This window comes from Calonectris borealis, chromosome 8 (genome assembly GCF_964195595.1).
Source record: "Calonectris borealis chromosome 8, bCalBor7.hap1.2, whole genome shotgun sequence".
Classification (NCBI taxonomy): domain Eukaryota; kingdom Metazoa; phylum Chordata; class Aves; order Procellariiformes; family Procellariidae; genus Calonectris; species Calonectris borealis.
In genome coordinates, this window is record NC_134319.1 from 13215069 (window position 1) to 13238699 (window position 23631).

The following is a 23631-nucleotide window of genomic DNA, read 5'->3' on the forward strand; positions in this document are numbered from 1 at the left end:
GCCACCAGCCGCAGCGCCAAGAAAGACTGCTCCTATCAGATAGGCAGCACGTCCTGCCCTTGTGGCTACCGGCACGCCGGGAGGCTGGAGTAGGAAGAAAAACAACCCCTGAGAAACCAGGGAGGCCTCCACATGGGGCAAGCAGGGCAAGGCAGGCAGGGCAGGGCAGGCTGCTGGGCGCTGCAGGCACACGGGAGCATGGGGTGCGGGGCGACTGCTCCGGCTCCATCCCGCCCTGTGCCGCCTGGCACCGGTGTGCACTGGATCTGCTCTACGCAGCCCAGTTGCACCGCCCCCGCGGCTGTGCTGGCAGGAGGGCTGCAGCCATGGGGGGCATTGGCAGCGCCCACACAGATGTTTGTGGTGCCAGTGCAGGAGCAGGGCCACCCTGGTGCGGTCCCGCAGGCACGCTCAGCCTCATGCCAATCCACCACCGCCACTCGGCATGGGCGGCCGGAAGGGCGTCCCACCATGCCGGGGCGCAGCACCACGGCGCAGCCCGCGGAGCACCAGCCAGGGTGCGAGGAGCCACCTGCACACGTGTCCCCACTGCGCCAAGGGCGGGTTGGCATCTCCTCGCTCTGCAGCAGTTGGGGACAACACCAGGGGCACCAAGGGGAGACGGGAACAGCCAGCACCAATTTGTCACAGTCAAATTTTGTCAAATCAGTCCCACTTCCTTCTCCATCTGGGTACTGGGCTTTGCCGCCAGGGAGGCAAAAAGCAGAAAGCCCTTGGTTTGAGCAGGGCTGATGACGCTGCTTCAGGCACCATTCCCAGCCGGCAGCGGAGGAGGTGGCACACATCAGGCTGCCTGCGAGGGCTGGTCTCTGTCCCTGTTTCGCTGGGGACCTCAAAGATGGGGATGCTTACTATTGGCTGCAGTTGACACCAAAGAGCACTGGAGGCCAGAATGGGAAATCAAAATGGTATTGACAGGATTGAAACACCTTCTGGGGAAAAAACTCTTGTCCAGAAGGGCAAATGCCAAACGCATCTGCCTTGGGGTGGGATAACAGGCTCTGCAGGAGCAGCCCTTGCTTCCCACAGACCATAGAAGATGACTGGATGGGCAGCTGGATGGCATGCCTAGGGCTTAGCAAGCTGAAGCCAACAGAGAAGCCCATCTGCTGTCAATATAACAAACCGCAGCAGCGCAGGACGAAGGACCACAGCCTGGGGCAGGAGCTCCCACGGGAGGGTCAGCACAGAGCCTGGGTGAACCCTGAGGGACCAGCACACGCGAGAAACGCCCCAGCAGGACGTGTTCGCGCAGGCTGGTCGAACCCGACAGTCCCTTTGCAAGACGCAGGAAGTTACCCTACGGCTCGGCACAGCACCGGGCAGGCACCGGCTGGCCATGGTGGGAAGGGTGTGGAGCTGCACAGCCCTGCGGGGATCGTCTGGAGGAGCGGGGCTCTCCCCGTGAAGAGTGGCCGGCCGAGGGGAAGCTGCAGGAACAGTTTTCAAGCATGCAAGAGGTGGCTGCGCAAAGGAAGGACATAGTCTGTTCTCCATATCCCTTGGGGACAGGACAAAGTCTTAAATTGCAGGGGGGGAGATCTCAGTTGGATACTAAGAAAACCCATCCCCACAGCATGATGAGACCTGGGGCTTGTCTGGGGGTGCTAGGACATCCCTGGGGATCATCAGAGGACCCTGATGGGGATAGGATCCCAAGGAGTGCCCACCACGGCAACAGACCATCGGGGCCCCACATCCTGTTCCCTGGTGCCGTCAGGGGGGCAGAGCTGGGACCCCACCTCCCCTCCTCTGGACCCGGCTGCCTGTTGCACTATGTTTATTGTCCATAAGGCAGAGCTGGCACCTCCGAAGGGTTACCGCAGAGCTGGAGGCTGTGGACAGCCAATGCTGTCCCTTGTCCCTTTGCACCCACACAGGTGGCCCCGTCCCACGCCGGCAGCGATGCTTGCAGCCCTGCTGGCACCACTTCAGGCCCAGAGCACGCTGAGAGCTGCAGGGCAGGCAGCTGCTGGGTCACTGCTTCCCGTCTCGCCCCAAAGCTTGGGCATTTTGTGTCTGTGGCTGCAGGCGGCAGCACCCCGGCTTCTGGGAGAGCCGCTTTCCTGCCTGCTCTGCTGCAAACATCCTGCTGACACTTGTCCTTGGGGGCCATCCCAGCGCGTCCCCCAGCAGCGTGGGGCCATGTTGGTGGCTGGTGGTGTGCCAGCATGGCCAGCACACACTGGGTGGGTAGCCAGGGAGGGGACGGCACAGTCCTGCTGTGGGGAAGGCATGCTCGGGAAGGGGCACTGGCGTTTGGCCGCTCGGCCCCAGGGGGGGACGGGCAGCCCCTTGTCCCCACAGCACTGTCCCAGCAGGCTGAGGCCAGTGTTGCCCCTCTGCACGGTGCCAGCGCAGGCTCATGCCTCCTCGGCAGTGGCATCAATCCCCGCATAGGTGAAGTTCTCGAACAGGGCCATGTTCACATAGGCCTGCGGGGAAATCTCAGTCAGGAGCCGGTTGTGACAGTGTCCCCATCTACCTCCCATCCCCGCTGGCATGCTCGCGGGTGCTGTGCCCCTGGCGGGAGGTGATGGGGCTCCCCACAACCGAAAAGTGATGCTAGGCTTACTCCCACGCATGATGGGGTCACACAGCTTCTGCTGCTGGATGTCCCCCCCGGATCCCAAGGGATGCTCCAGCATTCAGTCAAGCCCTGCGCAGGGTGGGCATCCCTCCCGCTGAGCTGGGGCGATGCGGGCGCCCTGCGCCCAGCCCTGATACTACCGCCACTCACCTTCCTGGCCTCCAGCATGCGGATGAGCTGCATGGAGATCTGGGCGAAGGGTGGGCGCTCGTAGGGGCGGTCACGCCAGCACTGCCTCATCAGCTCGTACCTGGGGGCAGAGAGCCGGCGGCGGCTCAGCATGCACGGGGGGAGAGGCAGCAGAAAAGCTGTTTGTAGAAGATGGGGGGGAAAGCAGGTGGGAAACTAAAGCCCAGGAAGGGTGCTTGGGGTGTGGGACCCCAGCTCACCACCCAGCCACCATGCAGAGGGGAACCAGGCAGGAGGTACCGCAAGTTGGTAGGAGCCCCGTGGAGCAGTGGGGTCAGGGGGATGCAGGTGCCACCATCAGCCTGGGCTCTCTGCCCACTTACACCTCATCGTCGCAGTTGCGTGGCTTCTCCATGCGGTAGCCCTGGGGCAGCTTCTCGTAGAGCTCAGCGCACGTCATCCCACAGTACGGCGTCCCCCCTGCGGCCAGAGACACACGGCTGGCTGCAGCTGGGACAGTCCCCTCTCCAGAGTTGCAGGAGGACCAGACCTGCAGGGACGTGAGTGGAGGCAGGGACAAAGAAGAGCCTTACCCAAGCTGACGATCTCCCAGAGCAGGACACCAAATGACCACCTGAAAGGGCAGGAGCCGAGGCTGTGATGGAGTCCCCAGCTGTGCCCCGCTGACGGGCATGGGGCAAAGCCCAGGGTGGAGCGGGCAGCCAGGGCTTGGGCCAAGCCAGCAGCTCCCCAGGGAGTTGCACCAGCATCATCCCCTGCCCTTGCAGCACCCAGAGCAAAAGCATTGCCGCACTGACCACCCCATAGAGGAATGGAGGTGGCCGTGGCCATGCCCCAGCTCCAGTGCCCCTGCCTGCAGGACTTACACATCGCTCTTGGTGGTGTACACGCTGTAGTTCAGGGACTCGATGGCCATCCAGCGAACCGGCAAGCGGCCCTGGGGAAACAGAGAGCGATCGTCAGGGGAACGGGGATGCCCCGCGGACAGAGAGCAGCTACCCAGATGGTCCTGGCATGGTGGGTCGTTCCCATTGACGGCGGGGTTCCTGCCCACCACATCAGTGCAGGCCCCATGGAGATGCTTCACTCCTGCCTCACCATCGTCTTCTTCACGTAGACCTCCTCCCCTCTGGAGAGGCCAAAGTCGGCAATCTTGGAGGCCAGGTTTTCTCCTACCAGGATATTCCTGGCTGCCAGGTCCCTGTGAATGAACTGAAAGGGGCCAGCAGTCAGCAGGAGCCACGTGCTCCCTCCTGCTGGCCCTGAGGGTCTTGTGCCCTGCTCAAGAGTCCCCAGACCCCTGGGGAAAAGATGCTCTGGGGGGCTTGCTGGGGATGTACCTGCTTCTCACTCAAATACTGCATCCCCTTGGCCACGTCCGAAGCAAACTGGAGGAGCTGCTGGGAGGTGAGGGTGGAGGCAGTGCCGTGCTCCTTGGCAAAAGCTGGGTCTGTCTCCAGGACTCGGCTTTTGCGGAGGAAGTCGAGGAGGTTTCCATAGGGAGCGTACTCAATGGCGATGTACAGGTAGCCTGGAAACAGGAGGAGTTTGGGCTTGTGGGGCTCTCCCCAGCAAAGAGGAATACACAGCCGTGCAGGGGCCGGGGGGCTGGGGAGAGGGGAGAGGGGGACAGCCCTCACCCTTGTTCTCGCAGGCACCCAGCAAGTTGATGATGTTGGGGTGATGGCCCAGTTTGCACAGCACCTCCAGCTCCCCGGCAAAGTCCCGATGGTCGTTCTCCGAAGCAAACTCTGGAAGCAAATCAGGCATGGACGCCTCAGTCCTACAACAAGGGCCCTTCCTCTGCTCCTCCGCTGATGGCTCCTGCCCCTTCTCAGCCCTGAGCATGGCCCAGGATGCAGCCGCAACCCCCAGCCCACCCTGCCCACCTCCCCGCACCGCTCACCTTTCAGCATCTTGATGGCTGCATTCATTTTCAGGCCGTCCTTTTTGATCATGGCCCTGATGACCTGCCCGAAGTTGCCCTCCCCGATCATGTCCTCAAACTTGATGTCTTCCCACTCCAGGATGGGGTAGCTGAGGGGCTCAGGCTGCGGCTTGGGCCGGCGTGTCAGGGTCAGGGTCCCCGAGTTGAACTGCAGGATGGTCTCTTCCCCCTGGCAGATGGGAGCGGGTGAGGTTAGAGGCACCGGGCACCCCTCTGCCTGCGCGGCAGTCCCGGCAGGCGTCGTGGGCAAGGGCGGGCTCCGCACCCTCTCCACGTGGAAGTGAGGTCTGGCTGCATCCGGACTGGAGGCTACGGAGCGTGACCTGGATCGCACCGGAACGTGGGGAGCTGGGGACACGGTCCTGGAGGGACAGGCAGCACTCACCGAGCCAGACTGGTACGTAAAGGTGCGGCGCCGGTGGAAAAAATTCTTCTTGATGAGGAAAAGTGCCAGGAGGGCAAAGAGGATGGTGAGGCAGGTGACGGACACGGAGCCGACGATGGCCAAGAGCAGCTGCTGGTCTATTCCCGCCTGCTCGGTGCTCTGGCTGCCGAGGCTGGGCGGCACGCTCAGCGCTCCTGACGAAAGGAGGGATGGAGGGTCCTGCCCAGGCTGCATGGGTGGCCAAACGCCAAGATGGCAGCCCTCTCCCGGCACCCCGGAATCCCATGAAGACACCACAGCTGCACCCCGAGATCCCAGGGCCGTGGTGGCACAGAGGTGAGGGTGTCACTGCCCGGGCCCTGCCACCTAACCCGCCAGCTTCTGGACCCTCCAACCAGCTCTGGGTCCAGCCACCAGCTCCTCCCATGCCGGCTCTGCCCTACTCCTTTAGCCCCTTGTGCACCACGTCACCCTCTGGCCAAGGCAGAGCCACTCTGCGGGTGTCATGCTGTCACTATGCCACCACTGCCCCACCAGGACTAGGAGGAGCAGGATTTCTGAAGATGCCCACAAGTGTTTTGGGTTTGGGCTGCTGCTTCACAGCCGCTCTCTGAGGTTACCAAGAGCACCCCGGTCGCTCTTTGCTGACCCAGATGCTGCGCCCAAGCTCCAGCAGGGCCATGAGCCTCCTGCCTGCTGGGATACCCTACTCACCGTCCCCCAGGGTCTTGGCTTTCACGGGCTGGCTCCATTCCCCTGGGACATGGGAGTTGGCCCGGACACGAAACTGGTAGCTGGTGCTGGCGTTGAGGCCCCCGACGATCTTGGTGGTCTCGGCGCCACTGTCGGTGTCGATCCACTGGGGCTCGCTGGTGCCCCCCACCTGCTGCAGCTCCACGATGTACTTGGTGATGCCCCCGTTGGGGTACTCAGGGACCTGCCAGGAGAGCCTAACGGCGGTGTCGGACACGGACTCTGCCAAGAGTGACCGTGGGGAGGAAGGCCCTGGGACAAGGAGAGGAGAGCGTCAGTCCCAGGACAGGGCTCCTGGTGCTGCAGGGACTAAGCACCGGCGTGAGGATTGGACCCCGTGGATGGCAATGGCAACCAAAGCTATGCCAAGTTTGAGACATCTCCAGGGACCCCTGGCCCCTTCTTTGGTGGAGGCAGGATGAGGTAGAGCTGCTCTCCAGCAGCAGGGCAGGACTGTACCCACAAACACTCCCAGCCGCAGGGACCGTCAAGCTAGACATCTCTGTATTGACTAGCTCTTGGGATATTTTCTTTCTTCAACCCTCCCTCACACATGGCAGGTTTTGAGCATCTTATCATTCCCACCGCCTTCTCTGAGCCTTCTCCAGCCTGCCCACATCCCTAAACCCAAATCACCAAATCACACAAAGCTTTTAAAATTACCGAGCAGAGAAAACCTCACATTCTTCAAGCCTGATGCCCACCAGCCCTCCCAACATGTACCGGCTGGCACCGAGCCTCACTGAAGGCCTCATGCACTGCTTCCCCCTTGCCTGCCAGAAAGGTTGGTCAGGCTGATGCTGCACCTCCCCATGGACTCCCACCCACGTGGGGGGCTGTGTGCGTGCGTGTGTGTGCATGGGCCCCCCGAAGGGGCTGCAGATCTCCTCAAGCCCTAGTAACCATCCAGCAAAATTACCAGGCAGCAGGATTAAAGCGAACCAAAGGGAAATAATTTTTTTCATTCGAAGTATAATTATTTCGAGGAACTTGTTGCTACAGGGTGCTGTAAAGGCTGCAAGTATAGACAGGTCCATCAGGGCTTGGGCAAAGGTGCGGAGGACAGATCTGTTTGTGAGCATCACTCGTGATGACCTGAATGTCCTGTTCAGCTTAGGATGTTTCTCAGCTGCTTGGTGCTGGAGGCTGCAGGGTCTAGCGGGAAAAGGAGGACCCATTTTCCTCCAAGCAGCTATTTATGTGCTATCAGAGACGGGATACCGAAGCAGCCGGACCTGGGGATGGTCACTGTTACATTTATAACTGATTTATCATTGTAATTCCCTGTAATTATTCCCTGTGCGCTGCTAGACCCACCTTTGCTGTTGATCATGACCTTGTAGAGGTCGGAGGGGGGCCCCAGGCTGGCACAGTGGTAGACCAGCACCTCCAGACCGTACTCCTTGTTGAACTCCAGGTCCCCGATGCGGGCGGAGAGCACAGAGATGGATGTGATGTTTTTCTCACAGACCAGCCGCCTCGCAGAGTCGAAGAGGTGGACAATGAACCCATGTGCTGGTTCGTGGTTACTTGGCAATTTCCAGTTGACATGAAGTGTGTTTTTCTCCTCTATGGACCAACCTTCGATCACAGGCTTGACCGTGGGCTCTGTGAACAAAAATGCAGCAAAACTTCATGTGCAAGGTTAGGGGTACGGTCAGTGTTAGGGTCAAGGTGAGGGACATGGGGGCTTACCAAGGCACTCGGTCACCATGATGGCCTCGGGCCCTTTGCTGCCCTCCCCACCGTCCCCCGGCCGGCTCAGCTGCACCTTGACGACGTAGGCGGTCACCGGTCGGAGGTTCATGAGGGTGATGTTCTCGCTGTTGTCAACTGTTGGCCAAGAGGACATGTCAAAGCCATGCCCATGACCCACACTCTGCCCTGCCACTGGCACAACTGCAGGGGTCCCAGGATGGAGACCTCTGCCCACCCCAGTCCCCCACTGGCTGGTGCAGCCGTCCCCTCCTGCCTGGGTCCTACCTGTGCCCTCTCTCCCCTGGCAAACACGTACCCACAATGGATGACCATGCTGAGGTGTCGTCCTTGGGCTTGTAGAGCAGCTTGATGGACACAATGGGTCCGTCACCGGAGAAGCAGTCCACGGGTGACACGATGAGCTGGCGGCTCTGCTTGGCCAGCAGCCGTGGGGGGCTCAGGGGTGCCGGCGGCACTGGGGATGAAGGAGGGAATGACACTAGTGGGACCAGGAGCAACAAGGAGCAGAGTGTGGGGACATCCAGCACCTCTGGGCTTCTTCCAGCTTTGTCAGGGAAGTCTTTTATCACCACCCAAACCTGTCTGCTGGCACTGCGGCACATGATGGGTGCCACCCGGTCCAGCGGGGGTGAGTTTGGCATTGCCACACCATGCCATCAGCCTCCCCCAGCAGCCCCGGCTCGTCTCACTAGTGCTGCCGCCCTTTCCTCACCTCGGATGTTGACCTTGACTTTCCGGCTGTCCTGGCCTGCAGTTGTGGAGACCCGGCACTCCCAGAGCCCTGTGTCTGCCTTCGTCAGGCGTCGCACCTGAAACTCGCAGGTGATCTGCCCCGGCTCGATGATGGCTTTGATGAGCTGTGGGCACATAGGGTGTCGTCAGCCCCCCAACTCAGCCTTCTGCTCCCCGTGTGGGCCTGAAGCTGCCCAGTAAACTGGTGGGGAAACGGGTGCTTTTGGGAGAGCCAGCAATGAGAGTGGGGGCCGATGCATGGGGATGGCGGTGGGGCAAGGGCACGGGGTGGTGGGGAGCAGGCGCCAGGCAAGTGGCGGTACCTTGAGCACGGTGCCATCAGCCTTGCGCAGCTCCACGCTGTCGCTGGCAGGCAGCGGGTTGCCGGTGGCCACGCAGCTGATGACAGGCTCTGAGCCCAGGTTGAACTCCAGCTCTGAGGCCAGTTGGATGATCTGGGGGAACCAGTCTGGCACAAAGAAATTGGCATTAGGGCTGGCCCCGCTCTTCCCCAGGCGCGAGAGAGGCTGGCACCTTTCTCTGGTCCCAGCCGCAGCTGGACCCTGGGGCTGGGGGGGCTGGTGCAGGGTGCTGCGGTCCAGCCCCAATCCCTACCCCACGTGCCGGGCTCGGCAATGCTCTCAGCACAGCTAATCCCAGGGGGCCAGACTAGATGCTCCCCTTGCAGCGCCCTGGTTTCCGTAAGCTTGGGGGCTATTTCTGCAGGCAAGGGGGGCTGCTGAGCAGGCTGGCAAGACTGGTAGTCGACGGCCCCCCCCAGTCACTGGTGAGGAAGGAGCCAGAGCCCACCCAAGAGTGGGGGACAGAAACCTGCTGTGGCCTCGCGCCAGCCTCACCTGACTTCTCGCAGTGCTGCCCGTGCCAGCCCGCGGGGCAGATGCAGCCGCTGAAGCGGTTACAGCTGCCTCCATTTCGGCAGGCGCACCCCAGGGCACAGTCGGGGCCATAGTATCCTGGGGGACAGGCTGTGGGAAGAGAAGAGCTCGCTGTTACCCCCCGGCACGGCACAGGACCGTGGAGGCAGAGACCGCGGGCAGCAGCACTGCTCAGCACACGCCAACCCTCACGCAGGGAGAGGTTTGCACGGGCCCCCGAGGAAGCCCAGGTTGGATGGGCGATGCGATGGATGCCCACATCCCCATACCTTGGCTGCAGCGGGAGCCGCTCCAGCCCGAGGCGCAGGAGCAGCCATAAGGGTCCGGCAGGCAGAAGCTCAGCCCCCTGCAGCCCTGGGCTCTCTGGCACGTCTCCTGGCAGTTGCGGCCAAACTGGCCTTCCCGGCAGGCTGGAAAAACAAGCATGATCTGCCCTCATTTGCCGTCTGCCCATGCACTGCTTGTGCACGGCATGGCACTGGCTCAGGCGCCCCAGCCCCGTATCACCACCCCGAGCAGGTACAGAAGCTGTGTCCTGCTGAGAAGGTGGATAGTCCAGCCCTGCTCCAGGGGCACTGTGGGCGGGGAGGAATGTGGCGTTCCTGGCTGCGGTGCCCGGGTCTGGGGGTGCAGCAGGGCCCCCGCGCGTGCCCTGGGCACAGCTCCCGCTGCCGGGCAGCCCGGCACCTACCTCGCTCACAGCGGGTGCCCATGAACCCGGGAGGGCAGATGCATTCGCCGACGTGGTCGTGGCAGACGCCACCGTTCAGACAGTCAGGACAGTCCTTCTCGCAGGACGGTCCCCATTTCTTTGCGGGGCAGGCTGCAGAGAGAGCGGAGGGGGCGCAGGGTCGCACCAGGCCAGGGGGCAGGGTATGGGTGCCTGTCCCTGCGTCCTGGGGAGCCGGGTCCCCGCTCACCTCTCACGATCAGGCGGTAGAAGGCGCTCCACAGAGGGCTGTCCCCCATGAACGTGGCACTGTAGACCCCATTTTCACTCACACTGACGTTGGGGAGTGTCAGGGTGACGAGGTCGCCCCTCACCTCACCCCGGTCCGTGGTCTGGTAGTAGGTGCCTGCAAGGGGGCAGAGGATGACCCGGGCCCCCCTGTGCCCCCTGAGGCCGGTGCCAGGCACCGGCTGGGAGCTGTCCCAGCCCCGCGCCTGCACTTGCCATTTCTTTTCCACATAACATCCATCTCCTTCCTCTTGAGGACCCTGGCAGAGAAGGTGGCGGGCTCGGCGATGTTCACGGACTGCGTGGCCTTCACCGGGAAGAGGTGAGCTGTGGAGGAGGAGGATGAGGAGGAGGAGCAGGCTGAGCAGTGGTCACCCCCCAGGGCACTCGCACCCAGGGGCAGCACCAGCACCCCCAGACCAGCACCCCCAAAACGCAGCCCTGGTGCAGCCCAGCACCCACCGCACATGTTTCTGCTGGGATGTCACGACATGCCTCCTCGTTGCCCCACATGGGAGCCGGGACCCCTCAAGCCTCTGCAGGGACAGACGCTCCCTTCCTGGCCCTTCCAGCCTCCGTGGGCAGACACCAAAGAGAGGGATGGGGCGCCCTGCCCTGTGGCCAGCCCGCCAGCCCCAGCCCAGCGCGGGATGCTGGTGGCAGCAGCCTGGGGAGGTGACAGCTGGGACAAACCCGCAGGGTGCACCCTGCTTGCTGCCAGGCCGGGGAGGTGCAGGGCAGCTGCAGGCAGCAGCAGCACGGGCAGGCGAGGGCCAGTGAGGGGAAGCAGGCGTGCGGAGGGCTGCACGCCAGCCCGTGGGACCAGCGGCCCTGTCATGGCTGTTTTCCTGATCTCCCAGGTGTTGGGGCGTGCAGCAGCAATGAACTCTCGCAGTATTACTGTGAGTCAGCCAGAGCCCAGCTTTGAGCACAAACGGGGCTATAAATACATTAAGGCCTGGGAAACCAAGCCCTGGGCGTGCCAGGACAGACACAAAAGAGGGCACAGGCGGGCGCTGGCCTTTGGAGCCTGCCTGCACGCCAGCTTGCACAGACTAAAAGCAGCCACGCCAGGTCGGAGCTAAGGCACATCCAGCCCCGCGTCCTGCCCCAGCGAGGCCGGGGCCAGGAGGAAGTGGCACAGGCTGCCTGGGGAAGGGCACCGCAGGTCACGCGTCCCGGTAATTCCCCAGATTCGCCTCCCTGCCTTCAGCGGTTTGCAGCCCAGGAGCTTCCCGCATCAGGTGTTATCCCTCTAGCCGGGACCTTTCTACCACGGACTCTGCATTCCCTTGCAAAGGGCACACAGATGCGGCCCCCATCCTGTCTCACTCTGTCTCACAGAGTGCGAGCCTGACACTAACCCAGGCACAGCACTTTGCATTTACCTGTGCTGAATTTTATCTGCTGCTCCACCACCACAGCAGTGTCTGCAGCCTCTCGCAGAGCTCATCCCTTCTCGGGCAGCTCGGGGACAGCAGCTGGTATGGCCGCTTGTTCGGTTGTTTGTAACCACAACGAGTGGCACAGGCCCCCGCAGAGACCCCGTGCCACCCGGTGGAGACTTCCCCGCATGACAAGAACCACAAATTAACTCCTATTCTTGCTCCCTTTCTTTTAGTCAGTTATTTACCCATGCAGAGACCGCCCCTGCCATCCCCTGGGTGCAGGGCTGCTCCCAAAAAGCCTTTGAAAGGGAATTTTCTTAATTTTGTCTCGAAGCCCGAGCAGACAGCATCAGCCAGGTCGCCTGCAGCATCCTCACCACTGCTGCCCCGGAGACCCTCCCCCTGCAAACTCACACTGCCTCTTCCTCAGGTACCACATAACCACAAATTCTGCTCTTCATTATGGTTTATACTAATTTGCCTGGTTCCAGTTTGGGTTTACAGGCCTGTAACTGCCGACCCAGAAAGCTTTTAGAAAAGGCTGGCGTCCCATGAGCAGCCTTGCTGCTCGCCCTGTGCTCACACCCCACAGGCAGCGACACAGCCCTGCTCACGGCAAGCCCGGCCTGGCCATGCTGCGCTGCTCCGTTCGGCTATTTATCGCCTGTCTCCTGCTATCAGTGCTGGCATTTTAGACAGATCCCCTGAGAAGTTTCCCCAGCTTCTCTATCATGCACATGGATGCAAAAATAAAAGAACTTTGTTTTTTCTGCAATGACCTCTCTGGGTACTCTAAAAAATAGGTTATTGCCAGGTTTAAATCCTTCCAAAATTGCTCCTCACGACCTTTTCGGTCTGTTTTACTGTGTTTTTATAGCAAAACTTCCAAAGTTTATCATCCTTCCTGTGTTCTTCTTCATGCATGACCTTTTGGGAGATGCCAGCTTTCCTCTAGCAGCATTCCCCACCCGTTTCTTCATCACCCTGGCCTGCTTTGGTGTGCTTTTGCGCTTAACAGGAGAGACGATACGCACCGAGCCTCCCTGGTGTGTTCTGTACACAGCCCTCCCTTGGCTGCTTTTTCCTTTGATCCATCTTCCTCATGTTTTTTTTTTACTTCTCCTCCTCTAAACTAAACAGAGTAGCAGCAGCTTGTTTGGCACTTGGATAAAAGTCACTTTTTTGGCGCTTATAACTCCCGCAGGGGCTTGGACCTGGACACCGACCAGCTCCTTCACAGTGGTATTTTGGCCTGGCTATGGCAACCCAGGAGCGGAAGGCTGGCCAGGACCCCCCCACCATGGGATGCCCCATCATCCCAACAGGACCCCAGAGCTGTCACCTCCCCTGGGAGTTATACAGGGGACATCTGGGGGTGCAGAGCCCCCTGCTGCACTCCTCGCCCCCACCACCGGCCATGCCCCCCACGCCGTCTCCCAGTGCCTCTGCCTTCCCCCTCAGGGCCTCTGTGCTGCTCTGCTTGCCCAGACTGGCTGTCTCTGTTTCTGATAGGACTGCTGCCATTTTTGGGTCCAGCCTCTGGCTGAGAACACAGGCTGGTCCCTGCTCCTTTGGGGATGCTTGGACCGTACCGGCAACCTCTGTTCCCCAGCTTGGAGATACTAGAGCTGCTCAAAACGATATGCTAAAGCTGTGTTTTAACACAGGCAGGGAAACTTGTATCCCCTTCATCTCATTCTCAGCAAAAGGTCAACTGTTTTAGCCAAAACTTTATAAATAAAAGCTAGGCAGCATCCTAAGGCAAACAGCTATCACAGAAAATTTCAATCGTAATAGTTTTGCGAAGTCTCAAGCACGGGGGGAGCGGAGGTCGGTGGGGCAGTGCGGGAGAGCGCTGCCCTGGGCAGTATCCCCACTGCTGGCCAGCCTCAGGAGGCCCTTTTGGCTTATATGGCCCAAAATGGGAACAGAGGACAAGAGTCCAGTGCCACCCTCAGCTGCGGTGCACCCTGGCAGTGCTTCTCATGGACACCCCACTGCCGGAGCGGCAACGTGCTGCTGCTGCTTGGCGACGTGCTTGCCAAGCGCCCGGGGAGGCTGCTGGAGACGCTCCCTGGTGCTACCTCCTCCCCAGGAGCCCACGGCGGGGGCACGAGGCTGGCACAGCTCCCATGGGCTGCCCTCTACCCTGGTTAATGATTTCCAGACCCCACCGCCACCTCCAAGGGCGCCTGGCTTCCTCTTGGACCTTGCCCTGCCGCCGGGCACCATTCCCAGCCCAGCCAGCTGCCTGCGCTGCCGCCCGTCCCCGCACGCCTCCACAGGGCTCGGCTGCACTCCTCCGGCTGAACATCCCTCCCCTCTCCACCCCACCGGTGCCAGCAGACCCCAAACCTAGCCCGTGGATCACTGCTGTCCCCCTGCCATGCCAGCTGACGTTGGGATTGCGAAGCACGAGGCAGGTAGCTCCCATATGGACCCAGCTGGCAGGCGGGGGGCTGCCTGCCGCCCCCCCAGCTGCTCACCGTTGTGGCTGTTGTGCACATAAACCACCTGGGCCTGCTCGGTCGGGGTGCGCCCCAGGCAGTAGAGGATCCCCACCAGGTCAGCCATGGAGAAGCCCCTGGCCTGAACGTGGTTGCTGCGGTTGCGGTAGTTTTGGAAACCCGTCTTGGGGTGCGTCATCACAATCTTGTTCTCCCGCTCGATCTGCAGGTAGCTCATGTCGCGCTCCCCCATGATGCAGGAGAGGAAGAAGTCGGAGTGGGACAGGCTCTGCACGTTGGCGATCAGGGTGATGTCCAGGATGGCCCCTGGGGTGGGGGAGCACAAGGGCACGTCATGACTGGACAAGGGCACAGCCATCTGCCTCAGGGCCAGACACCATCACCCAGATGTCACCCTCTTTCCAGGACATTTTTGCCACCCCCAGCCCAGGAGGCACAGCCAGGGCACAGCCAGGTCGGGTGCAGACCCACAGGGATGGCACAGTGGGCATTTCCACTCTCCTTTTGGAGATCCCCATGGGCTCAGCCCCCCGCCATGAGCCAAGCGTGCAACAGGACGGGGGTCCTGCAGCCCCTGTCCTCCTGCAAGCTGCCTGCGACCCAGCCCTGTGCCGGGCAGAGGCAGGCAGGGGAGGGCACTGCCGGCCTCCGAGGTCTCCAAATGGCCGATCACAAAGGGATATTTCCTCCCTCCAAACCCTGCTCCGATGGCGCCACTGAGCTCCCACAGCTGCCTCATCCCACCAAGCCTCCCTGGGGCAGGGGCTGCTCCCTGGGGCCGAGGGAAAGGGGTGATTTACCTGCCAGCCATGGGAGGAGAAGAAGAAGAAGATAAACCTGGAGTCCCATGTCCTTGGAGCGCGTCTCAAATCTGGCACAGGTCAGAAAATCCCCAGCATGTCCCAGCCACGGGGGTTGGAGCCAGAGGCCGTGGCTGCCTAGGGGCTCCACGTGAGCGGCGGCTCAGGACCCCTGCTCCCTGCTCGTGCCCCCCATCTCTCCTCTGCCTTGCTGCTCAGTGTCTGGGGAAGCTGGGATCACGTCCTCTGGCACATAGCCTGGGCACGGCGAGGAAGGTGCCCCCGTCGCTGCTTGCTCGGTGGCCACCCAGCTGCTCAGGAGCGGGACTTGGTGGCGAAAAGGCCGGTGGCAGCTCTCCCAGGGAGCAGGCGCTCACCCCTCCAGGGCTAGGGCTGCATGCTCAAGGCTCCCCGAACCATGCTGAGCCCCCAGCCTGGCCAGGAGGTGTCCCGACCCCGCTCCTTGCCCGTCGTGCAGAGGGTGTCATGCCCCAGCCCGCCCGGGCGGCAGCATCCCCGTCCCCTCAGCACAGCCCCACAGCCGACGGCTGTGGGAAGGGCTCTCTGGAGCAGGGAAAGGAAAGGGGCCAAGGGGCCGTGGCTGGCGGCGGCGGCGGAGCCAAATCCTGTTTCCCATGCGGCGTTTCCTGCTCTCCACCCATTGTTCGGAGACAGCCCTGACTCCAGGAGCCGGCAGGAGCTGCCCCACAGAGGCTCTTCCCCAGCGAGCAGCGTGCAGCGATGCTGAGGCTCTACACACCTCGTGACACCTTGGCCTCCCGCCACCACAAGCTGGGGTGCCAAGGCATGGCCCCACTTGGGCTCCATGTTGTGCCAGGGTCCGACTCACGCCTGCAGCAGCCTGCCACGGGGCTGCTCTCCGGGTTGAAAAGGGCTGAGTGGGAGCACAAGCATGGCAACGAAAAGCCAGCCAGCCCAGGAGGATCACCGCTGCCAGGGGAGAAAACCCTCCATGTTGCAGTAAACATGTCTGGGAGGAAGCGGAAAGCAGCAGAAAGCCCGGCTTTCCCTGAGTACTTTCCCATGCACAGCGCCGGCACGGGCACCGGCATGGGCATGGCACTGCATGGCCCCGCTACCCCCCCAGCCCCAGGGGGTCCCACACCCAGCGCTCTGGCGAGGCTGCCCCGGCCTCCGGTCGGCTCCGGACTCTTCGCCTGGCAAACAAAAGGCATTCCCCAGGAAATCACCGTAAGCTTCAACCGCCAAACCTCACGCTGCTTCACAAACCGAGCTGTTCCCATGTGAAAGCCAGGGCTGCCAGGGAGCGAGCCTCATGTTTTGGTGTGTCCCGAGCCCATGCTGTATCCGGCCAAAAATCTAAAGCACACATGGAGAGGAAGGGGAAATCCATTCATCGTTTCCGACTATTTACAGCATGCTCCATGGGGCCATGCAGTGCCCATGGCGTGCTGAGGGCGGGATGGCAGCGGGCAAGGGCTCCCCCAGCACAGCCACCCAGCCACCCCAGGACAGGAGGGATGGAGAGGTGCCGAAAAAGATGGACATGAAATGCAGCTGCCCCCATTTGCCTGGAAAACTAAGCAAGGTCTTTGCCATGGGCTGTGCATAGGGGAGGGGCTCTGTTTTTGGGAGACCCCCGGGGCACCTGAGGCACAACCATAATGTAAATGTGGAGCACGAGGCTGTCCCGCAGCAGGACGTGCAGGGGCTGGGCAGCCGAGGCTGGTCCCTCCTGCCATCGGTGCCCTCTGGTCCCTCCTGCCATCGGTGCCCTCCTGGGGAACCCCACATCCCCATTTGCATGGCGAACCCCAAGCTCATCTGCAAGCGCGTTGGGACTCATCCACGCATCCACTCATCAGGGACTCATCCATGCACTCACTACAGCTGCAGGAAGGGGATAGATACACAAATAGATAAATAAATGGCTTCTTCCCTAGTTCACTGGCTATAGAGGCCAGTCACGCTCAGAACCATAATTGCCATCCTGCCACCGCGTGCTTACACGTGCTGCACCTGGGGAAGCAACTCGTTCTGTGCTCCCCCGGCAGCACACAGAGCCGTGAATTATGATGCACTCTGTGAAATATCCTCTGACACAAGGATCCGTTTGAGGACAGGATTATTTACACAGAACAAACGCGATTAATGGGAAGGCTTTGCAACCGTGAGCCCTGCAGCGTGCTCCTCCAGGGAGCACAGCATGGCTCCTCTTACTGCCCGAGGGGAACCAGGGCATTACTTTGCTCTTTTGGGGAATGGGAGCCATTTGGGGTCAGCTCTCCACACCAGGTGATGCTCAGGAGATCTCAGGGATCCATTGAGGTATCTGACCCAAGCTGATTTGTCCTCTTGCTTTTTTTCTAGGAACACCTGGATAAGAGGTGTCTATCTGTGCAGATCCCTCGGCTTGGAGGTGGGGTAGTAAACCTCTCTGGGAGGTTTTGTGGGGAGACCCAACCAGGACCGTACAGCTCCAGTTTAACCTTATGTATCTCCAGAGGGGGAACCAGGAAGCTGGGTGCAGCTGAGCCCAGCCAAAGCAGCTCGCCACACTTGCTCTCCTGTAATATGGAAAGCTCCTGCTGCCCAACCCGCAACACACTGAAAACACCTGAATTTCTGCTGAATTCACAGACCTCAACTTTTTTGCTGAATCACAACAGACTAAAAAAAAAGAGTGACAAAAATACCCCTTTTTGTTATCATTTACACATTCTAATGCACAGCACCGCATGCCAGAAACCATAATGCACCGATACGTTTCCTGATAGGAAATGCAAACGCCCTGCGAATCCACCGACGGGCTGGGCTGCCTCAGCAACATTTTCTAGCCTTGTCTTCTGGCTGTTTGTTTTGTTTTGCATGCACGGCAGGGCCGGGGGGGCCCTGCAAGGCTAGGTTAAGGGCTGCTGCTGCTAGGCGTAAGAGCAGCCCGGGACGCTGTGTTGGCGTCCACCACACACTTGCAGCATCAAGGATGGGCTGCTGGGAAGCCCTTTCCCTGAGGAAAGGGTGGGACGCGTGGCTGTGGAGGAGCCCCTTGACAGCTGGGGGAAGCAGGGCCGCCCTGTCCCGGCTGCCGCTGGGGTGGAAACTGCAGAGCCGCAGCACTCTTGTTGGCAGGCGGCTTCCTGCTGCTGAGCGGGAACGGGGAGCAGGGAAGAGAGCTTGAGGCTCCCTCCTGCTGCAGAGGCAAAGCCCGGAGCAGGCACTGCCAGCACCTCCCCTGCCCAGGCTGTGGCTCTGCCAGCCCTTGCCCGCTCACCTGCTCCAGCACCCGTGGGCATGGGAGCACATCCCACCCAACCATGTGCCAGTAAATGCCAGCAAGATCCTGCTTTGACATAATTTCCCAGATTTTCACTGACTCCACAGCAGGGCTGGCAGGGAGCGCTACTGAAGAGTGGAGGGTACGTGCAAGGGGTGCCGGAGGCAGTGGGGCACCCCTGTCCTCTGGGACCTTGACAGAAGCCTGGGGTGCTGCTCAGGGAAGACACATTTTTGTTAGTGACTCCCCGATGCCAGAAAGCCAACACTGCTGAGCCACTTGGGCCCAGGTACCTGCCTGTTTGCTGCATGTTTTAAATGGGGAGGATGCCACAGAGGTGCCCCCCTTCTCCTCTGGCCCCCCTCCCGGTGCTCCACTCCCACCAAGGCGGCCCCAGAGCACCCCACGGTCCACCAGGCAGATGCTGGCAGTCCCCCGGTCACCCATCACGGGAGCCAGTGGGTGGGAGGTGGCGGGGCGCGGCGGTTAATGTGTAACCGGCACCACCACCTTTCACCCACGCGCAGCCGCCGGGAGGGAGCGGGGCCACAGTGACAGCCGGGCTGGCTCCCAGGTGCTGGTGGTCTGCGGGGTCGTGCAGCCGGGGCACGGGAGCTCGGCCGGGGCCCTGGGCCGTGCGGCTGCGGCCCCACCTTGCCCAGCACGGCCGGCTCCGCCGGCTGGCCAGCTTTCCCTGACTTGTTTTTCTGCCCAGCAGTTTCCTGGAGCCAAATGGCTCCTGCCTGCCTGCTCCGGGTCTGCAGCCTCCTCTGCGCCTGGTCAGTGGTGACAGGACACCCCTGCAGCCTCGACCGCCAGGTAGGGGGGCCGAGGGGGCTCTGGTGTGGGCAGCGGCGGGGGGCGGGCAGCACAGCTGGGGTGGTGGCACCGTGTGCCTGCGGGGCAGCGGGCCCCGGCGGGCAGCTCCCGCTCTGCACAGCTCGAGACACGACGAGCCATGGCGTTTCTGACTCTGGGGGTTTCTTGGCTGCAGTCATAACGTGGCCGCTCATAAGGGGTGCTGCATGGCGAGCAGCAGCGAGGCACATCCCCGAGGGGCTCCCAGCCCCTTGCTCCCTTCTCCCATGCACAGTGATGCAGCGACCGAGCCAGGTCAGGCCGACCGCGGGGTCAGGATCCCCAAATGCCTGGCAAGGAGCAGGAAATATAACTAACCCATCCCACTGGGACAACCGCTGCAGGTAGCAGCTCGGCTGCACTGGGTGGGAGCTGGGAGGAGGCAGGAAAAGCGGCTGTCATGGGCGGATGGCACAGCGCGGCGCTGCCCACCCAGCTCTCAGATAGTCCCTCAAAGCAGCTTCCCCGAGCTTCCCCAAGCCCAGCCTTGCCTGAGCTTGAGACAGGACCTGTGCCATGCCCCCATGCCGCGGCCCCGTTATAAGCCACTCCTCGGCAACCCAGGTTTATAGGGACACAGCCATTTCTGTAGCGAGCAAGGACGGCAGGGCCTGACAGGAGATTTGGGGGAGCAGGAGGACGAAGGGAGAGGTGATCATGCAAGAGGCAAAGAAATGGAAATTGCAGCCAGCTGGAAAGCAGTCAGGCCTAGAAAGCTGGGACTATGGATCACAGCAAGCTTCCAGCACAGCATCTCTGCCCGTGGGGCCCGAACACGGCATCGAGCAGGAGCCCGTGCCTGCCCAACCAAGCTGTTAAATTGCCAACCTTCTCTCTGGCAGCTTCAGTTTGGGCAGCTGGCCCTGTCCCACATAAAGCCCAGGCAGGAGTAACACATGCTGGGGACTGCTCCCCAAAACCAGTTTGAATTTGGCCACCCTGGTTTGGCGGGGCGGAAACATCTATCCACTTGGGCTGATCGATCCATCCAGCGTGCACTGCTGGCTTTTTGGGACAGCAAGTGGTCCCTGGTCTGTTTTATTTACTAGTATAGACAAAGCCAGCCTGCACTAAGCCGCTGCCACTCGCAGTGTATCCTCAGAAACACGGGAGGCTGGAGGTGTGGGTACAGCACCCTGCACAGGCCCCAGGGAGCAGCCCTTGACACGGGTGCCTGGTGCAGGTGCCCACCGCTCTGCAGCCCGGCTGGCTGCCGCTGCCCGCCTGCCTGCCCGCCCTCGCAGTGGGCAGGGGTCTCATCCATTCCTCTGCTCCAGCTGGGAGGATGCCCTTGTGTCACGCAAGAGCTCCCTGGGGGCTGGAGGTGGGGATCTGCGGGAGGAAGAGGAAGCTCCTGCAAGCTGAATCCAGATGGCAACTGCCCCAGAAGAGGGGATGGGAGGGTGACATCCTGGTCCCTTCGTACCCACCCCATCTGTCCGAGTTTCCCCCGGCTCTCCATGCTCCTCCTTTACTTCTTCAGTTGGCTGCTCTCCGTCCTGGGCTGTCCTGCTCATGCTTCTCTGTTTATCCTGGCCCACACCAAACTGGCAGCTCACATGTTTGTACACCTGTTTTGTCTTTGCTTTTTTTAAACTCTGCGAGGGTAATTAGTTAAGGCATTGGAACTTCTGGGGAGTCTTGATCTAGAGATCCTCCCCAGCACAAAGAGCCCATCTCAGGCTGCAGCTCTTTTCCCAGGGATGGGCCGACTGCCACGGGAAGAGCCTCCTGCACGCTCCAAGTTCCCTTCCAAGCAACATCACCGGTTTGGACCTCTCCTTCAACTCCCTGGTCGTGCCCCGACACGGGACTCTCTTGATGCATTTCCCTTCCCTGCGCTCCCTCAACCTCTCTAGGAATGCCCTGCTGGCTCTGAGCCCAGCAGTCTTCTCCAACCTCGGGGCACTGCGCTTGCTGGACCTGAGCAGCTGCAGCATCACCTACCTCCACAGGGATGCTTTCAAGGGCTTGGGAAACTTGCACACACTGGTCCTAAGAAACAACAGTCTGCAAGAGCTTGAGGTCCCTTTCTTCCTGCCGCTGAAGGGTCTTTTCCGCCTGGACCTGCAGCACAACATGCTGGTCTCTGTGGACGCTTTGAGCCTGCAGCTGATGGAGGCAGTCCCGCAGGTCTGGCTGGAAGGGAACCCCTGGGTCTGCGACTGCACCGCGCACCCTCTGCAGCGGTGGCTCCAGCGCAGGCAAGGTGAGCGGACGGGGGTGGGTGGCAGGAGACGTATTGGGCAGGAGGAACCCTGGATGCAGGGGTCCAGCTTGATCCTCTTGCTCCAACTCCTGGGCAGGCTCTGAGGTGGCTCTCCAGAGACCTCTCCCATCCTGTTGAGGGACAGTGAACCAAAAGGTGATGTGTCTGTTCCTTGCTTGCAGTTACACACGATACCAAAGATTTCTAGGAATGACAGCAGGATAATTTAGCCACTCTTCTGGGAAAGGGGCTGCACGTACACTTCAGCCCCTAAATCCACCTATATGTATCTACGTGGAGTGACCACATTTTCAAGAGCTGCTAAGCACTTGGCAGCTCCTCCTGTTGAGCCATATCGGGCTCCAACCCTCTGAGCTTGGCTCCCAGGTGAAAGCAGCCCTGTGACAGTGGGGTTTCTATCAGTATCTGTGAATTTGGCATTATCCAGTTAAAAGGAGCCTGCTAATCACAGTCACACACTTGCACAATTCCTTGGTCAGGGAATTTTTTCTTTGGTTGTGCCTTACAACATGCTGAGGGCCATCAAGGCTGGAGGACAGAGCCAGGAGCACCTTGCGATGCATCCCATCAACCCAGAAGCAAGCAGGGATCGTCTTCTTTAAAATGGAGAGGGGATGGGTGAAGACCCCCCCATCCCACTTCAGCCTGTGTGTCTCGCAGCTGTGCAGGTGACCTGCGCATCACCCCCGGAGCTGCGGGGCCAGGAGGTTGCGGCTCTGGATTTCCAGGACCTGGGCTGCCAGATGAAGCAGCGGTTTCCTCGGGGGGTCAGCACGGCACAGCAGATCACAGTGACCCACAGCAACAGTAAGTTGTGCAGCTACGGGAGTGTCCGTAAGGTCTAGCTCCCTCCTGCCTTCCGTCACCCCAGAGGGGACCGCAGCTGGAGACCCTCTGCTCTGCCCCGCAGTCCTAGGGGCGCAGGCTGCCTTGCCACCACTGGTGCAGTGGCTTGGTGGGGAGGGTGGCCTCCAGCGGTGGCCACCACCTGAAGGTGTTTGCTGGCTTTGCCACAGAAAAGTTAGCAGATGTCACAGGGCCACACAGAACACAGACTCCACAGTGATGGGCACCAGTATCAGACAGCTGTCCAGCAGTTTTCCCCACAGTGTTCACGCACCCTTGGTAGCTAGCACTTGGTGAAGAGCATCTATATTGCTCCTAATGAAAGCAATCCAGTGCTGGCTGCACACTGCAGGCATGCATGGGGCTGGCTCCTGAGGAGCGCCGGGTATGCCGCAGACTGACCTGCCATGCCCTGATGTGCCTTTCCTGCACCGCAGCCACCACACCGCCCTCCGGGAAGGGAGGAAGGAGCTGGCCATACCTGGTGGGCTTCCTGGTGGCAGCAATCGGCATCTCCATCCTGATCGCACTGGCTGCCAAATGCAAGCTCTTCCACAAGAACTTTGCCAGCTACCACCACCGTCCGCTGCCTGAAACCAGCTCGATCGGAGGCAGCCCCATGGAGGACAGCAGCGGCTGGGACAGGGGCTCCTCAGGCTGGGGGGCCAGCGAGAGCCACCCCATGCCTGGTGCTGCTGACCTGCAAGCTGAGGATGACGACGGCTTCATCGAGGACAACTACATCCAGCCAAGTGAGCAGCTGCAGGAGGAAGAGGAGCGGGAGTTGCACTTCTCCATCTGAGCCTGCAGCCCAGGCTGTGGCCTCTTGCCGTACCCCCCCACCTCCATCCCCTTCCTGCCCTTCCCCACCTGCCCTCGGCTTTTAGCCCCACGTTGCTGGGGGCAGGAGGAAAGGAGCGGAGAGGAGGGGGAGAAGGGGTGAGCTGAAGGGAATGGGGATGGAGGCTGAAGGCAGCAGACCCCACGACGCCCCAGTGTGACGCCAGCGGGGCTGCACCAGCACGGGGACACCTGCACTGCTGTTGCTCTCCCAGCCCTGCTCGGATGCTGAGGATGAAGGAGATGGCGCTGATCACATCTGGGCAGCCTGGTGGGGTGGAAAGAGGAGCCTGTCCTGCGGGGCCTCGGGCACTGGCCCCACTGCCCCACAGCGGCGGACCCAGCCCTGCCCTGTCCCCCAATGCGTTGTCACTCCAGGGTGCGATTAAAGCATGATTTAACCCTGCCTCTGCCTGCGATGGTTTGTTGGGGCTCTCCCAGTAGCAGTGCTGGGAGGAGACTCCCAGCTGGGGTGTGGCTTTTTTTGCATGCACTTTCAAGGACCATAAATGCACTCCTCGTTAACTGTGGCGGTGAGAGAACAGGTCTGTGGCACGAGTGCTCTTGGGCAAACAAATCTGTTACCTGATCTGACGCAGGCCGCCCTGGTGCGTCGTCGCAGGGTTTCTGTGCACGTCTCTCCAATGTTGGTTCCCGCTGTGTCCCTTCTCTCTTTCCTCTTTTCCCTCTCCAGCAAGACCCACTAGAAAAGCCCTTACCTTTCCCATGTCAGCTCTGCAGAGCTGAGCAAACTTGCTGGCGGCACCGGTTGTGGCGTCAGGCAGGCACGTGC

General features: G+C 61.1%; 2 protein-coding genes across 3 annotated transcripts; one reads left to right on the plus strand and one right to left on the minus strand.

Moving 5' to 3' along the window:
* Positions 1-165: 165 nt before the first annotated feature.
* TIE1 (tyrosine kinase with immunoglobulin like and EGF like domains 1) lies at positions 166-14457 on the minus strand. Its single transcript, XM_075156031.1, has 22 exons — positions 14027-14457; positions 10369-10479; positions 10115-10270; positions 9886-10017; positions 9464-9604; positions 9156-9284; positions 8622-8767; positions 8279-8423; positions 7862-8020; positions 7543-7680; positions 7165-7455; positions 5809-6099; positions 5095-5288; positions 4668-4878; positions 4402-4512; positions 4102-4292; positions 3860-3973; positions 3628-3698; positions 3334-3374; positions 3124-3220; positions 2762-2861; positions 166-2456 (listed from the first exon to the last, which is right to left on the minus strand). The coding sequence occupies exons 1-22, from the start codon at positions 14364-14366 to the stop codon at positions 2385-2387; spliced, it is 3381 nt and encodes a 1126-aa protein (XP_075012132.1). The 5' UTR covers positions 14367-14457; the 3' UTR covers positions 166-2384.
* Positions 14458-16896: 2439 nt separating this feature from the next.
* On the plus strand, positions 16897-23244 carry C8H1orf210 (chromosome 8 C1orf210 homolog). Of its 2 annotated transcripts, none has more exons than XM_075156033.1 (5): positions 16897-17118; positions 18783-18883; positions 20624-21131; positions 21813-21959; positions 22436-23244. In XM_075156033.1, exons 2-5 carry the CDS (start codon positions 18797-18799, stop codon positions 22798-22800), a joined length of 1107 nt encoding a protein of 368 aa, XP_075012134.1. In that variant the 5' UTR covers positions 16897-17118; positions 18783-18796; the 3' UTR covers positions 22801-23244. The 2 variants fall into 2 exon arrangements, with proteins under 2 accessions (XP_075012134.1, XP_075012133.1); XM_075156032.1 differs by lacking the exon at positions 16897-17118 and adding an exon at positions 18601-18638.
* Positions 23245-23631: the final 387 nt, after the last annotated feature.

Excerpts from the sequence above, each read along its gene's own strand:
- TIE1 (XM_075156031.1), bottom strand. The coding sequence starts at position 14,366 with ATGGCTGTGCCCTTGTCCAGTCATGACGTGCCCTTGTGCTCCCCCACC. Across the intron at positions 5,289-5,808 it reads AGCCAAGACCCTGGGGGACG|GAGCGCTGAGCGTGCCGCCC; the intron begins GTGAGTAGGGTA and ends TCCTTTCGTCAG. Across the intron at positions 3,699-3,859 it reads TCTACGTGAAGAAGACGATG|GGCCGCTTGCCGGTTCGCTG; the intron begins GTGAGGCAGGAG and ends CTGTTTCCCCAG.
- C8H1orf210 (XM_075156033.1), top strand. The coding sequence starts at position 18,797 with ATGGCTCCTGCCTGCCTGCTCCGGGTCTGCAGCCTCCTCTGCGCCTGG. Across the intron at positions 18,884-20,623 it reads CCTGCAGCCTCGACCGCCAG|GGATGGGCCGACTGCCACGG; the intron begins GTAGGGGGGCCG and ends CTCTTTTCCCAG. Across the intron at positions 21,132-21,812 it reads GTGGCTCCAGCGCAGGCAAG|CTGTGCAGGTGACCTGCGCA; the intron begins GTGAGCGGACGG and ends TGTGTCTCGCAG.